Source organism: Meriones unguiculatus, chromosome 7 (assembly GCF_030254825.1).
Source record: "Meriones unguiculatus strain TT.TT164.6M chromosome 7, Bangor_MerUng_6.1, whole genome shotgun sequence".
Lineage (NCBI taxonomy): Eukaryota > Metazoa > Chordata > Mammalia > Rodentia > Muridae > Meriones > Meriones unguiculatus.
The window spans coordinates 91,745,629-91,758,860 of NC_083355.1; the positions used below are offsets into that span (position 1 = coordinate 91,745,629).

The 13,232-nt window shown below is 52.0% G+C and overlaps 1 protein-coding gene across 1 annotated transcript in view; it reads right to left on the reverse strand.

Annotated features, from left to right (window-relative positions):
• Ltbp2 (latent transforming growth factor beta binding protein 2) overlaps nucleotides 1-13,232 on the reverse strand; it is a 91,586-nt gene that overhangs the window by 16,518 nt on the left and 61,836 nt on the right. The window contains 8 exon segments of the mRNA XM_060387866.1: nucleotides 1,778-1,897; nucleotides 6,262-6,390; nucleotides 6,627-6,755; nucleotides 8,522-8,635; nucleotides 9,372-9,411; nucleotides 10,574-10,593; nucleotides 11,290-11,505; nucleotides 11,731-11,895. Of these exon segments, the coding sequence (XP_060243849.1) occupies nucleotides 1,778-1,897; nucleotides 6,262-6,390; nucleotides 6,627-6,755; nucleotides 8,522-8,635; nucleotides 9,372-9,411; nucleotides 10,574-10,593; nucleotides 11,290-11,505; nucleotides 11,731-11,895 (933 nt within the window).

The following is a 13,232-nucleotide window of genomic DNA, read 5'->3' on the forward strand; positions in this document are numbered from 1 at the left end:
CTGTCTGTTAGTGAAGCACAAGCTAGTGCAAAGCCGCCATGCTACTCCCAGAGCCCCAGGGAATGACGCTGATGTTGTCTGTCAGCGAGAAAAAGAGAGAGGTCAGAAGACCCGAGTAGCCCCTCAGTCTTCACCTGAACTAGGGAAGGCCTCTCCTGAATAGGAGTGGGTAGAGCGGAGCCATTAGACAAACTGATCAGAGGAGGAAAATTCTGGCTGAGTGAACTCCATCACTGGGTAAGCCGAGGCTATTCCAAGGTAAACTCATGGAGCCTGCCGCTGGGTGGAGAGTCTTCCGCCTCGTCAAGAGTTTGAATTTTAATTTAATAGTATGGTATGTTTTGGTAGACCAACCTACTGGTCGTTTTTTGGGAATATTTATTGCTGTATTCCCAGCCCGTGGCTAGTATACAGCTGGCACCCAACAGATGTTTGCTGACCAACAGATGAAACAATGTGCCTAAAATAATATGCGCTAAGGGGAGCCAAGGAACGGTCACACCTGGGACTAATTTGTGAGTCTGCCGTCCGTACCCTGGGGGGATCCCTGAGCAGATCTTTCCAGGGATCAGTGTCTGCATGGGGAGCTGTGAGGGCACCCGTCTGGGACCTCGGAAAGAGCACAAAGTGGGAGTAGGAGGCAGAAGTTCAGGGGCCCTCGGGTGAGACTCGAGAACAACCAAGACCCTGCAAGAGAGAATCTGCACCTCTGTCCACAGGGAACCCAGAGGCCTGGGTCTGATGAAAACGCCATTGAGGCTGTTGCACAGGCCCCTGTCCAGACCTCACAGGGACCTCTCCAGAGACCTCGGGTTTCAGTGGAGAGATTATTTTCTTGGTTGGAGAAAGAAGAAAGGGAGCGGAAATTGACTGGGCTCCCGGGGTGATGGGCAGGGCCTGTGGTTACTGATGGAAACCTGGAGAAGTGTACAAACTACGTCATCCTTTCAACAGGCCCGGAGTGTCTGCCCAGGGCTGAGAACTCAGCCTGACCCCCCAGATGCAGCGTCTGTCTAGAACCTTTCCTCAGGATGGGGCAGGGCCACCCAAAGCAGGACACGGATGTGGCGGTGGCGGAGTCTCGACATGATAGCAGAGGGCCTTACGGCGAGCTCGAGGTGGTCCTGAGCATCTTGTGCCTGTTAGCAGATCAGTCCTCTGAGAGGAGTGTGGCGATTTCCACTTCCAAACATGAAACATTCATGCAACCCGGGCCTGTCTGCGCTGGAGCCGGTGCCCTTAACACAGACGGGTCAGCATAAATCTGATCTTTTCAGCCTTCTGGCATCTCCCGGTTCATTTCCTTTAGCTTTGCTTTTCTTTTCAGTAAGTCCTGGTATTAAATGCGCAGCACTGCGATGCCCAATGAGGCTCTCTCACCAAGTGCTTAGGGCGGCCAGCTGGCGCATGGAAGGTGCCCTATCACGTGGTGTAGTCACTCTCTCGGAAATGCATTGAAGCTGCCAGAGAGATCAACGCTTCTTCTGATATGCAAAGTAAGCGCATTTTTTTTTTTTAAAGGTGATGATTGGGCAGAGGTGTGCAAAGACAGTCGTGCCTGTAGTGTCACATAGATTTGTATTTCTCTGCCACGGGGGGTAGAGAAACTGCCAACGTAATCACCCAGGAGACAGAAGGGCTCAGGGATCCATAGATACAGTCTCTGCCCGTAGGAACTGACTTAGCATCAAGGGACACGGAGGAGGGCAGCCAGAAGGGGAGCTGGTGGTGGGTAGTGTGTGGGACAACAGGCTGACCCGTTATCCTCACTCCTTACCTTCGCAGTGTCCTTTCCTGATCATGATGTAGCCCTGGTCACACTCACAGTGATACGAGCCCTCAGTGTTGCTGCACCGTCCGCCATGGCATACCCCAGACTGCTCACACTCATCTATATCTGCAAACACACAGGATGGTCCCGGGTCAAAGCCAGCCCGGGGGTGGTGGTCCTGAGGCATCCTTTCCGGAGGCCAAGGCCAAGGCTGCTAGGTAAGGAAGGCACATTTGCTGTGGTAGGATTGCTTGGAGGGATTCCTAAGTCATCTTTCAGACTGGTCAGACCCTGGTGCCCCTTGAGTTCTTTTGTCCCAGGGATGGCTAGTTCTAGGGCCCATGGGAGCCCTGCAGCTTTCTTCCCCTGGTGTAAAGGCTGGACTTGAGGTCAGGTATCAACCCATAGTATGATCTGAGGGGGGCCAACAAAGTTCCCCATGCCCCAGCACGAGTACAGTAGACACTGGCTCTACCAGTAGGATTCTTCCTAAGGATGGACCTTCTTAGAAGGACAGGGAGCTTTGCAGGCAGCCAAGGATCTGTAAAGCATGTTTATATCATTATCCAAAGTACACTGACACCTTACAATGGCTCTAAAGCCCAGTCTTGGTCAGGATACCCCCTGATTCATCCCCTACCTTGGCTCTTTGATGCTTCTAGTCCTACTTGCAGTTTGGCTCACAAGCCTGGCCCTGGCCCTGCTGTATTTTCCCACACTCCTTGGTATAATCTTTGTTTGTTTATTTTGTTTTGTTTTGTTTTGCTTTGTTTTTTCAAGACAGGGTTTCTCTGTGTAGCCCTGGCTGTCCTGGAACTCAGCTCTGTAGACCAGGCTGGCCTCGAACTCAGTGAGATCCACTTGCCTCTGCCTCCCAACTGCTGGAATGTAAGCTTGCGCCGCCACCGCTCAGCCCCTGGTCTAATCTTAGCTATGGTAGATTCCCATGAGTCCAGCTTCCAAATCTCTCCTCACACACATGCCTCTGCCGTGAGTGTCTTTCCCCTCCTGATGATCGGCAGATTCCTGTTCACCTTCTAAAACGTGCCTCAGTGTACCAGCTATGTCCTGTACCAGCCATGTCCTGTGACAACCTCCTGGCTCCACCATCAAAGCCATCACGCCTCATCTTTTTGCCCTTCTCTAGCACAGGTTCAAGCGCTTCAACAGAGACCTTGTGCAGACTGAGAGGCAAAGAGATTAACAACGCGCCATGCTGGCAGTAAACATGGAAGAAATGTTTGCGAGCGTCGCTCAGGCATAGACCTTCCACCAAAACTCACTGTGCTTTCATGGTATCAGTCCTTCATGTGTCACTCCAGTTCACAGCAGAACCACAGCAGGGCTGCCACAAACACCCCCCTCAGCCCCACAGAGATCCTGACCTTCACTTAGGGCAGACCCAGGAAAGAACCTTCCCGGTAGCAACTCTCCGGTGAATTCAGAAACAGCTGCCTGAACTCTGAGAAGCTCTACTGCCAACAGGGAAGAAAAGGGAAGGGCCTCAAAGATGGACCGAAAAGTGAAAACCCGATGAAAATAAAATGGCTGACACCAGAACCGCTGCCTCCTAAACAGATGGTATTGGAGAAACTTTGTTTGTCGAGAAAAATGGAAATGGAGACATGGGTTAGTAATATTATGCAAACATGGTCCCCAGCTGGATAAAGCTTCCCGAGAAAGGTAAGGATAAATGTAAGGAAAGTGCACAACATCTTTGTGACATAATAAAACCCACAACACGTGAAAAAATAGAACAAAAGAGGGCCAGCCAGCAATGGCTGAGTGGGCAAAAGAGTTTGCCATGCAAACCTGGGACCCCGAGTTAGAGTCCCCAGAGCCCACATGAAGATGGAGGAGAAAACCAACTCAACCAAGCTGTCCTCTGGCCTCCACATAAGCACTCTTACTCACATAAAACAAATAAGATGGAACAGAATACCCGAGGTACACATAAAAAGCTACAAGAAAAAGCAAAAACCCCGGGAAACCAGCCAAAGACAGGAGTGAGCAACTCACAAATACAGAAGCCCAAAGGCCCAAGTGCAAAGACATACACTTATTAGAAGATAAGTTATTATGCAAATTCCTAATTAAAGCCTTAATGTCTAGATAATTTATATTTATTTCTATTTAAATGAACTTAAAAGGTAAAGATTTAGAATAATTAGTTTATACATGTGAATCAGTGCTAGATTAAAATAATGAAACCTATGAGTCTTAGTCCCATGAGACTAGCAAAATTTAGGAAGTGGATGCTAAATTAGATTAGGTCCTTCAAGCAGCAGCCAATCCCCAGTGCTAAAAGCACTTCAGCTGATCTCAGGTTCCTCCCCTCCTTACAGCTTTTGGGGCTGGCAGAGACATTGAGACATCAGGCTGGCACAGGTTAGCGCCTCTTGTCTGGACCAGTCCTGGCAATACCATCCCCTGTAGCAGCCATAATTTGCCCTGGGCTAGCTCCTAGGCTGACCTGCAAAAAAGCAGTGCCTCTGGGCACAGCACCTATCAGGTTGCTGAAGCTTGGAAAGCCCCTGTCCCCTGCCTTTCCCCTGGCTCTGCCACCCTGTCGTCTGAGTCACCTCCTCCCCGACAGCCAGATGACGGAGCCATTTACCCTTGACAGTCTCCCTCGGCAGCCACTGCCCACAGGACGATGGCCAAGTACTTCAGCTTGGCACGAGTCACTTCACAGATTGGCCTCATCTTACGGCCACTTCTGCTAACAAACCCACACTCCTGTCACCCTGACTTCATCCATTATTCCCGGGGCCTGCCGGGCCTGCCCATGACGCTGGCCTGTGCAGAAATGGTTGTCCTTCCTGGGACCACCACCTGCTGCGTCCACTCCTGCTGCTGCCCCTCAGGTGCCCTGCATGCAAAGGAGTGGGTCACGGGCGGCAAACCATGCTTTGACGTGGGCGTGACTTCTGAAAACTACGTCCAGTGGTGCTATAAGGAGGTGTAATACCCGTGGGCATTTCAACTCCCCTTTCGAAGCTTCATTTGCTAAAGAGATGGAGTGCTAAGCTTTCTATAATAAAGTGCTTAGAGTGGCTCTGGGTATGATAAGTACTCAGTAAATGGGAGCTGTTATTATTCTACCCTAGCTCAGGTGCCTGCTCAAGGAAACCTTCCCAAATTCTCTGCTATAGTCAGTTGCTTGCTCATCCACACTCCATAGTGTCACTCTTTTCGCTCATTCGTTTGTTTGTCCTCAGAGCTCAGTATAGGGACTGGGACCTGGCCACTCAGTCGGAGCCGGAGTACTCAGGAGCAGTCATTGGCCTGGTTCCCTCACGTTCCTATTGGGTTGGGCTTCTCTACCTCCCTTCCTTCATGTAATGAAGGGAGAGCACTTGGATGGCTTTGGATTCTGAAGGCCAGATCCTTGGGATCAGAGGTTGAGGAGATCGCCAGCGGAACGATTCATAACTCCATGGCCACTGCCAAGCTGCAGGCTAGTACCAGACATGGAGCCCTAAGAGCAGGTTAGTGCCACTCTCAAGGTGAACATTTTCCAACTGCTCCTGGGTCTCCAGGCACTATGCGGAAGATACTCCCTTATTTCCTTGTGAATTTATTCATAAAAAAAATACACAGGAACATTCTATGTTCTTCAAAAGGGTTTGCACAGTGTGCTGGCTAGTTCTATGTCAATTTGACACACGCTAAAGCCATCAGCGAGGAGGGAGCCTCAGTTGAGAAAACACCTCCATCTTCAGGCTGTAGGCAAGCCTGTAGGGCATTAGTGATTGATGTGGGAGGGCCCAGCCCATTGTGGGTGGAGCTAGCCCTGGGCTGGTGGTATTGAGTTCTATAAGAAAGCAGACTGTGCAAGCCATGAAGAGCAGTTCAGTAAGCAGCTAGCCCCCTTGGCCTCTGCGTCAGCTCCTGCCTCGGGGCTCCTGCCTTGCTTGGGCTCCTGCCTTGGCTTCTCACAGTGGACTTTGATTCAGGATATGTAAGCTAAATAAACCCTTTCCTCCCCAAGCTACTTTTGCTCATGGGGTTTCATCACAGCCCTAACTAAGATACACAGGAAGCCTATTTACCAAACGTTGACTACCTGTGGCCAAGCCTTCCTAGGGAAGGCTGAAGCCTGAAGGTATCCCTACTGCTGGGGACCAGAACTCTTCTCCCAAATGCACACTTGTCTCCTGGTCTGCTGAGAGTCCAACCTCCTAACTCCATGGATTACCCTCATTCCCCTGAAAGCTTCCTTGTCACTTGAGTGCTGGCTTTTGTTCCCCGTCATCAGCCTCCTCTTGGCTCTAGCCACAATTCCTTGAGGTCTTTGAAAATGATGCTGTTTTCTGGATTCCCTTCCTTCTTGTGATTCCTAGCATAGGCTCAGCTTCTTCCCAGATCAAGGCCAGAGTTCTGTCTCTTTCCCCAAGGCTCTGGTGCTCCCAATGGTAATGCATACCTGGTTCCTCTTCCAACCCATACTGTGGGCCCATCCCAGGCCCAAGGCATGTCTGCCTCACCTTTGCATTCCTGTGTGTCTCCCAGGGTGGCTAGTCTGTAGCCAGGGTAGCAGAGGCAGGAGTAGGAGCCCACACTGTTGACACAGCGTCCTCTTCCTGCACAGGGGTCCCTCAGACACTCGTTGTCATCTGACCAGAAGGAGGCAGGGAAGAAGGTCATGGAGGTCAGTGTGCCTTTCTCTGGACATCTGCCAGCAAACTGCCCAAATTAACATCTAGCTAGTTGTGTCCGCAGAGACTGTCCTAAGCTAGCCAACCATAGCACACCACTTGGGTCTTGTACAGCCTGTACACTTGACTGAGTCCCCGCACCCTATTCCTATTTGTCCCCACCACTCAGCAGGCACACGACACCCTAGAAATACCGGTGCAGTAGTCATGGCTGGGATGTAGCTTGTAGCCAGGGCTGCAGACACATCTGTATCCATTGGGGAGGCTCACACAGGTCCCAGGGCCACAGATGTTGGAGGCTCCAGCAAAGCACGGATCAAAGACTGTGAACACGGAGCAAGTAGAGGTTATGGCAGAGTGGACTGTGCACTACAGCAGGGTGAGGAGAAAGCAGAGGCAGGTTCAGGGTCCTCGGAAGACCACTGGAAGTCCACCTACCCTTAGTAGGCCCTCTCATGCCAAGATATAACATGGCCTCCTAAGACTGATGGGACCTGTGCCTGGACTCTGAGCCCACCTGAGTACATGTTCCTGACAGAGACCTAATGGCTACTAGGAACTCATATTCCCCACAGATGACCTCCTTACCCTCGACCTCAACCTAAATGTGGGCACAGCTTTTACCAAAGAACCACTGCCACCCACCCCTGGAAACTCTTGTCCATCTTCTGATGGACTGACAGACAGATCTAGAGACTAGGTTACACAGACTGAAGAAACTCTTATTTGCCTTGTGCCTCTAATATCAGGGAAGTACTTGACACTTATGATGAGTGAATGAATGAACCGATGAGGGAATGCTGCTTTCATCTGTGTCCACCCTGTTGCCTTATTCTACATACCACATACCTAGGAGCTCCCTTCCCTTGCCCCACTACTCTGAGAAGATGCAGAAGCCTCAAAAGAGTAGGTACACAGAAGGGCTTTACAGCACCGCTAATTTGCACTGAACTGGATGCCCACGGTGGCCCGAGAGCAAGGTCATCTGCTCCCTAGCCAGTCCCTAGCCAGATCCCAAATGCCCACTCGGAGTGAGGTCAGAAGACAGCAGGTCAGAAGCTGGTCCAGCCAAAAGACCGAAGCTGCTGCTGGTGGCGCTGTCACCGGCAGGCAGGGCTGAGGGTCACCGCTGGGCTCCGCCCATCTTCACTGTACCAAACCCTTCCACCAGGAGTATTTCATTGTCAGTCTCAGCACTCCCCAGTTGAGCCCCGTGCACTCAGCCCTTCCTGCATACTTGGAAGGGGATGTTCCCAGACTTCTCAGGGGACTCGCTCTGAATCCTGGGAGAGGTCAGCCGAGAACTCTCAGGAAAGCCAGGCCCCCACCCCACCTGCTACTCTCTCTGCACCAGGCTGCAGGCATTTTCCTTTCACTGGAGGAAATCCAGAACTCTGGTCAGCCTCCACTCCCACTCAAGGTGACCCTCGCTAAGAACACAGCTAACCCCTAGAGAGGGCTGGCAAGAGGGCACACACGTGCACAGAGAGCCGTGGTGACATTACTGCGATGCTGGCCTCGCTTCTCTTGAACCAAGCCCTCAGACAATGAGCCTTTGTGGAAGGCACATTCCACAGCCAGGTGAGTTTGCCAGCACTCTCCCCCACACCATCCCTCATCGCTATGGCTGACCAGACAGAGCCAGATACAGCCTCCGGACGCTGGAAATCCTTGTGCTATATAATTCTGTCCTTTCTCTAAAACACCCCTCCCATGGGCAGGTGGCTGACACCACCAGGGCCCTCACTGACTCATCCCCTTTTCACCTCACCCCCTACTCTATAAGCTCCCATCCTTCAAGAAGTCCAACCCCCTCCCCCAGATGCTCCAGAAAGACCCATGGCTTCCCTGGAGTCCTCTGAGTAGGAACATTCCCTTAGTGGCCAGGCAGGGCTCCTGTCTTTACGAGGTAGGCTTTGTGCCCTCTATAAGATCAGGGTCACAGCTAGGTCAGAGTCGCTGGAGACTAGCCATCTGGTTGAAGAGCAAGAGAGAAATTCCACTCATGGCCCTGCCCTGGAGTTCAGATCTGGGCAACCCCATTTCCTAGGGGTGAGGGCAAAGCGCCTCCAAGGGCTGCTGCAGCTACCTGGGGGACCCTGTGTCACCAGGACATCACCAGACGGAGTCACTTGCTCTTCTTCTGGACTCTCTGGAATGTCCTGTCCAGGCAATGATGGTGCTGGTCTTCCAGTAGCATCTTCTGGAGAGGACAGAGGGGAGGAGGTGGAGCCCATTGGCTGGCAGTGATCCTCCTCTGTGATCCCTGACGTTCAGACTCCCAAGAACCAAAAGCATTGCCTAGGGCTCCCTCCATCTACCCTCTTTTGGCATTCTCCTCCCCTCATAGTAAAAGAACCTGAGGAGGATAGAAATGGCTGCTCGGCTAAGGCCAGCCAGCTTGCTGGAGGCACGGCTGCAGCCACACCTCCTGCTGCCCAATTTAACATTCCCTTGCTTTCATATGTAACGCATCTTGCAGTTTACAAGGTGCCTGCAAGCACAAGCACCCAGCTGCCCTGTGAGGCAGCAGGCGTCATGTCCGAATCGCAGCACAGCACTGATAGCTCAGCATCCTTGACGCAGAGCTCAGCTCTGGCGAACGGTCAGCTCAGGGTCAGGAGGCAAGATGAGGCCCCTGGAGGAAAGAACTCTGGGGCCCTGTAAAGCTGCTAGCACCTCCTCTTTGACCTGATTTATGTGCTGTGAGTGGCCTGAGTGGCATTGTGAGATTAAGAAAGAGTTTGGTCAATAGGAAAACATTTGCAAAGCATCATGGGATCTCTTACTAACCACACAGCTCGCTAGAGACTTAGGGCTCCTGGAAAGAGCACTTCAATGTCATCACTTATCACCTCTGATTTAAACCCTGTGACTAAACTAAGGTCTCCCTCTGTCTCTTCTCTTCCCATTGGAAGCTTCTGGGAGGAGGAACTCACCTGGTACCCAGGCAGGTAGGTGAGGAACACTGGTTGTGACCTGCGCAGAAATGAAGGTTATTTTGAGGGCTCATCTGCTATTCCTCTCCTGTTTCTCCCTCACTCACCCCACCTTCCTCCTGTCCAGCGCCCTCGGCGAGCGAAGTTTTACTGCTGGCACGCATTCTCTAGGCATTCTCTATCCACGATCTTAGCTAATCAGTGCCACTTCCTTATAAGGCGTAGCGGTTAAATGTATGTCCTTTATCCGCTCAGCGTTGGCCACACAGCGGAACATTAGCACTTATCAAAGCTACTCTCCTCATGTCACAGATGAAGTGACAGATTAACCAGATCATCCAGGGCCACAAGGCCAGTGCGGTGAAGCCGGGAGCCAGAGCCACATTTGGTGACCCCTCACTGCAGCCATGACCAGAGACAGATGGGGCACAGAGAAGCAAAGAAGAATGGAAGAGGATGGAAAGGCACTGGGGAATTCCTGGACTGTGAGGGCCTGGAGGGTAAGCTTTGATCTGGGGGAACAGCATGTGGTTCTTTTGTTTGTTTTTCAAGACAGTTTCTTTGCGTTGCCCTGGCTGTCCTGGAACTCACTCTGTAGACCAGACTGTCCTCAAACTCAGAGATCCACCTGCCTCTGCCTCCCAAGTGCTGGGATTAAAGGTGTGAGCCACCACACCCGGTTTCAGCACGTGATTCTTAAGCAGGAAAGCAAGGTCGCTGGAGAAACAGTGCATGGAGACAGGTTAGCAGGAGATGAGCAGGAACCAGCAGACTAGCAAAGAAGCAGAGAAAGATAGAGCAGATTCACTCTCCTGGCAGCTCTCAGAGACTCTCAGTCTTGGATGCACAGGAGGATTCTTGGCCCGGGGACAGGGGCCAGATGCCCTTTCCTCAGTGAAATGGCATCATAGTCATGCTTCTGCTTTCCCATGAGCTCCTCACAGAGGGCATATGTTAAACCAGCTCAGAAAACACCGTCAGATTTAGGTCCAGCCCTAGGTTTCATGCACAGCGCTCAAGCTTGAGTGGCAGCCAGGGCTAGCTACACAGCCACAGCGGTCCTTGAATCATCTTTGTGATCTCTCCAAGTACAATCCAATAGTCCACCCTTCTCCTTTTCTGCTCTCACGAGACTGCGCCCAGGGTCTGCGTCATTCTCTACGTCGCCCCAATCCAACTCCCTGGCAGGAAGACTCACTCACCTGCATGGCCCGCGAGTCACCTGGGAAAGGAAGATGGCAACATGAGCTCCAGCGGGGAAGGCAGCAGCCTTCTGCCCTCCACTCATGGCCTGGCTGCTTCACAGTCTGTAGTCCTCCCTGCACCCCAGCAAGATGAGCAACACACAGAGCGCAACCCTTTTACCTGCCTCAGCCTGTCAACCACCCCAGCATCCCCAGGCTAGAGAGCACACAGGTAGCCCGGCTCACCTCTCAGCTGGAGGTGTCCAGTGATAGGCATTCCCCTCACCACCCCCCCATCAGATCCGTCACAGACCTCCTCCCTCCTGTGGTCCAGATCACATGAGTTACCCACCATCCTCCCTGCCCCGGGCCACGGACTAAGGGAGAAGTTCTAGAAAGGAAATTAATTGCCTCTGACTGGGCTAATGGCCCACACCCATGGCCACTGAGTTCCGTCCGTCCTTGCTTCTCTGTCCCAGATTCTTGGAGTAATTCTGGCAATCTCCTGGTTTACTTGGTCCTACTCTCTTCCTGGTCTCCTGTACTGGGTGACCTGGACATGACCCCATTGTTTTCCGGAGCAACAGACTAGAGAACTCAAACATAATCTCTTCCTAGCCCACACATCCTGAGCCTCAGGCAATTGAGATGGAATTACTGTTTGGAACAGAAGTCCTGGGCAGGGAAGTATAAAGAAGAGGAGGCTCCTTGGATGTCTCCTCCAGCTCAGATACCTTTGTCAGGGAGGGTCTCGGCCTCAATCCAGGTGTCGGTGACTGCCCGGAGTGGTTGCCTCTCTGCTGTCCCAGGCCAGGGTCCTCCACTCTGCTGTGTCTGTTCCCTTAAGGGGCTAGCCAGTTCCTCCTCCTCGGCTCTCCTCATGGACAGACGGATGTCGGAACTTGAGTAGGTGTAACCATGACCAGCAGGGCAGATCTCCCTGAAGGCCTCTAAGAAACCAACAGAGGGTGAACTGAACTATGCCATTCCTGTAAGAAGCCAGGGCCCCCTTACTTCCCTGAAGGGGACAAGACAATTGTGGCTGCAAGAAGAGTCTGGAATACAGAAGATAGTCCGAGCCTCCTAGCTTGAAGGGGTCTACCCAGGCTGAGGAAGTGGCCATTGGCTTTGAAGAAGTACCCTGACGGCCAGGGCTGGGTTCAGGATGGTGTTACCTGTGCCAGGCAGGGGGCACTTTTCACACTTGCTGCCCCAGGCTTTGCCCACACGGCTGCAGCAGCAAATCTGCTTGGTGATCCGTTGTACCAAAGGCAGGGTGCAGGTGCCAGACCCCAGTGAGCGGTAGCACAGTCCCTGTCGCATGGAGACCGCCTTGTCCGCTGCAACAGACAAGACGTGTGGGAATGGGCAGGTAGCCAGTGGGAGAAAGAAAGCACAGAAGGCCGTGGACAGAGGCCCTGAGACCGGCCTGGCTCATGTCTCAACCTGGAAGTTCGGATGCTCACAAGGACCTCAGGAGGAACGGCTGCGGTGGAATGCTCCTATATCTCCTCATGTTGTCTCCCACCCTCCTGTCAGGAATGGAGTTGTTGGTCTCCACCTGCTGCCTTTAAAGTGTCTGCTAAAAGCTCTGTGTGCACTTCAGGATGAGTAGAGGGCCGTGTGCTCTCAGAGCCACAGAGAGCATCGCTGGGAAGATGCGATGAGGTGAGGCTTGGCAGAGAGCCTTGAAGACAGAGAGCCTTGAGGTCCATATATCTAGGTGTATATGATTGCTTAATATTGCCTGTTAACTGATGCATGGATGGCTCAGTTAAGACAACTGAGTCCTGACTCTGGGGCCGGATATGTAGCTCAGTGGTAGAGTCCTTGCCTAGCATGCCTAAAGACCTGGATTTCATTGCCCACACCACACACATACTCATGTACACAGGACAAAAATAAAAACCCCAAAGAATCCGCAAATCCTGTGGATCCAAAAGGTAGTGAATATTTAAAAAGATAAAATGTCTCCTGCTTATCACCTCAGTAGGAAAAGATATGGCCAACCAGTCTGAAAGAGACTTAAATGTTTAGAAGGCAAACCACACAGTCAGAGGACAGAGTGGGGTAAAGGAAGCAACAGCTGAAGTTGAGAATTAATGATTCTGAGGAGTCCGGGTCAGTTCTGTTATCTGCTTCCTGCTGAGCGAGCTACATGTCTCTCTGGGCCTGAGCTTCCTGATGTGTAGAGTGATGATGGAGGTATGCCATGGACTGTGGGCACTTGGGTTTGCCTGGCATGAGTGTCAAAACTATAGAAAAGCACTCTGGTTCTTTACAGGTGCCACTTACCCCTGTCCCTCCCTTGGGCCACTTCCTGGTTGAAGAACTGAAGCTCAGATGCAGGGACAGGGATAGGAACTTGAGAAAGTAAGGCCCATACTGCTCAGCTCGGGACTTTCCTTGGATTGTTAGAAAACAGGTGTTCATGTTCAGACTGAGATTCCAAGGCAGACAGCCTACAGCATGTGGCAGCCACCTCTGAAAGAGCTATGAAACCAACACAGGGAACGGCAAGAGACTCCCAAAGGGCAGGCTTTGTGGGGACCTGGATCCAACTGGCAAGGTCACATATGCCCCTTTTCTCATTTCCTACTTGTGCTCAAAAGTTCTTTTTAGCTTAAAGCATCATGAGTTGGGTTTATGTGACTCCTGGCTAGGAAGATGTGGTTGG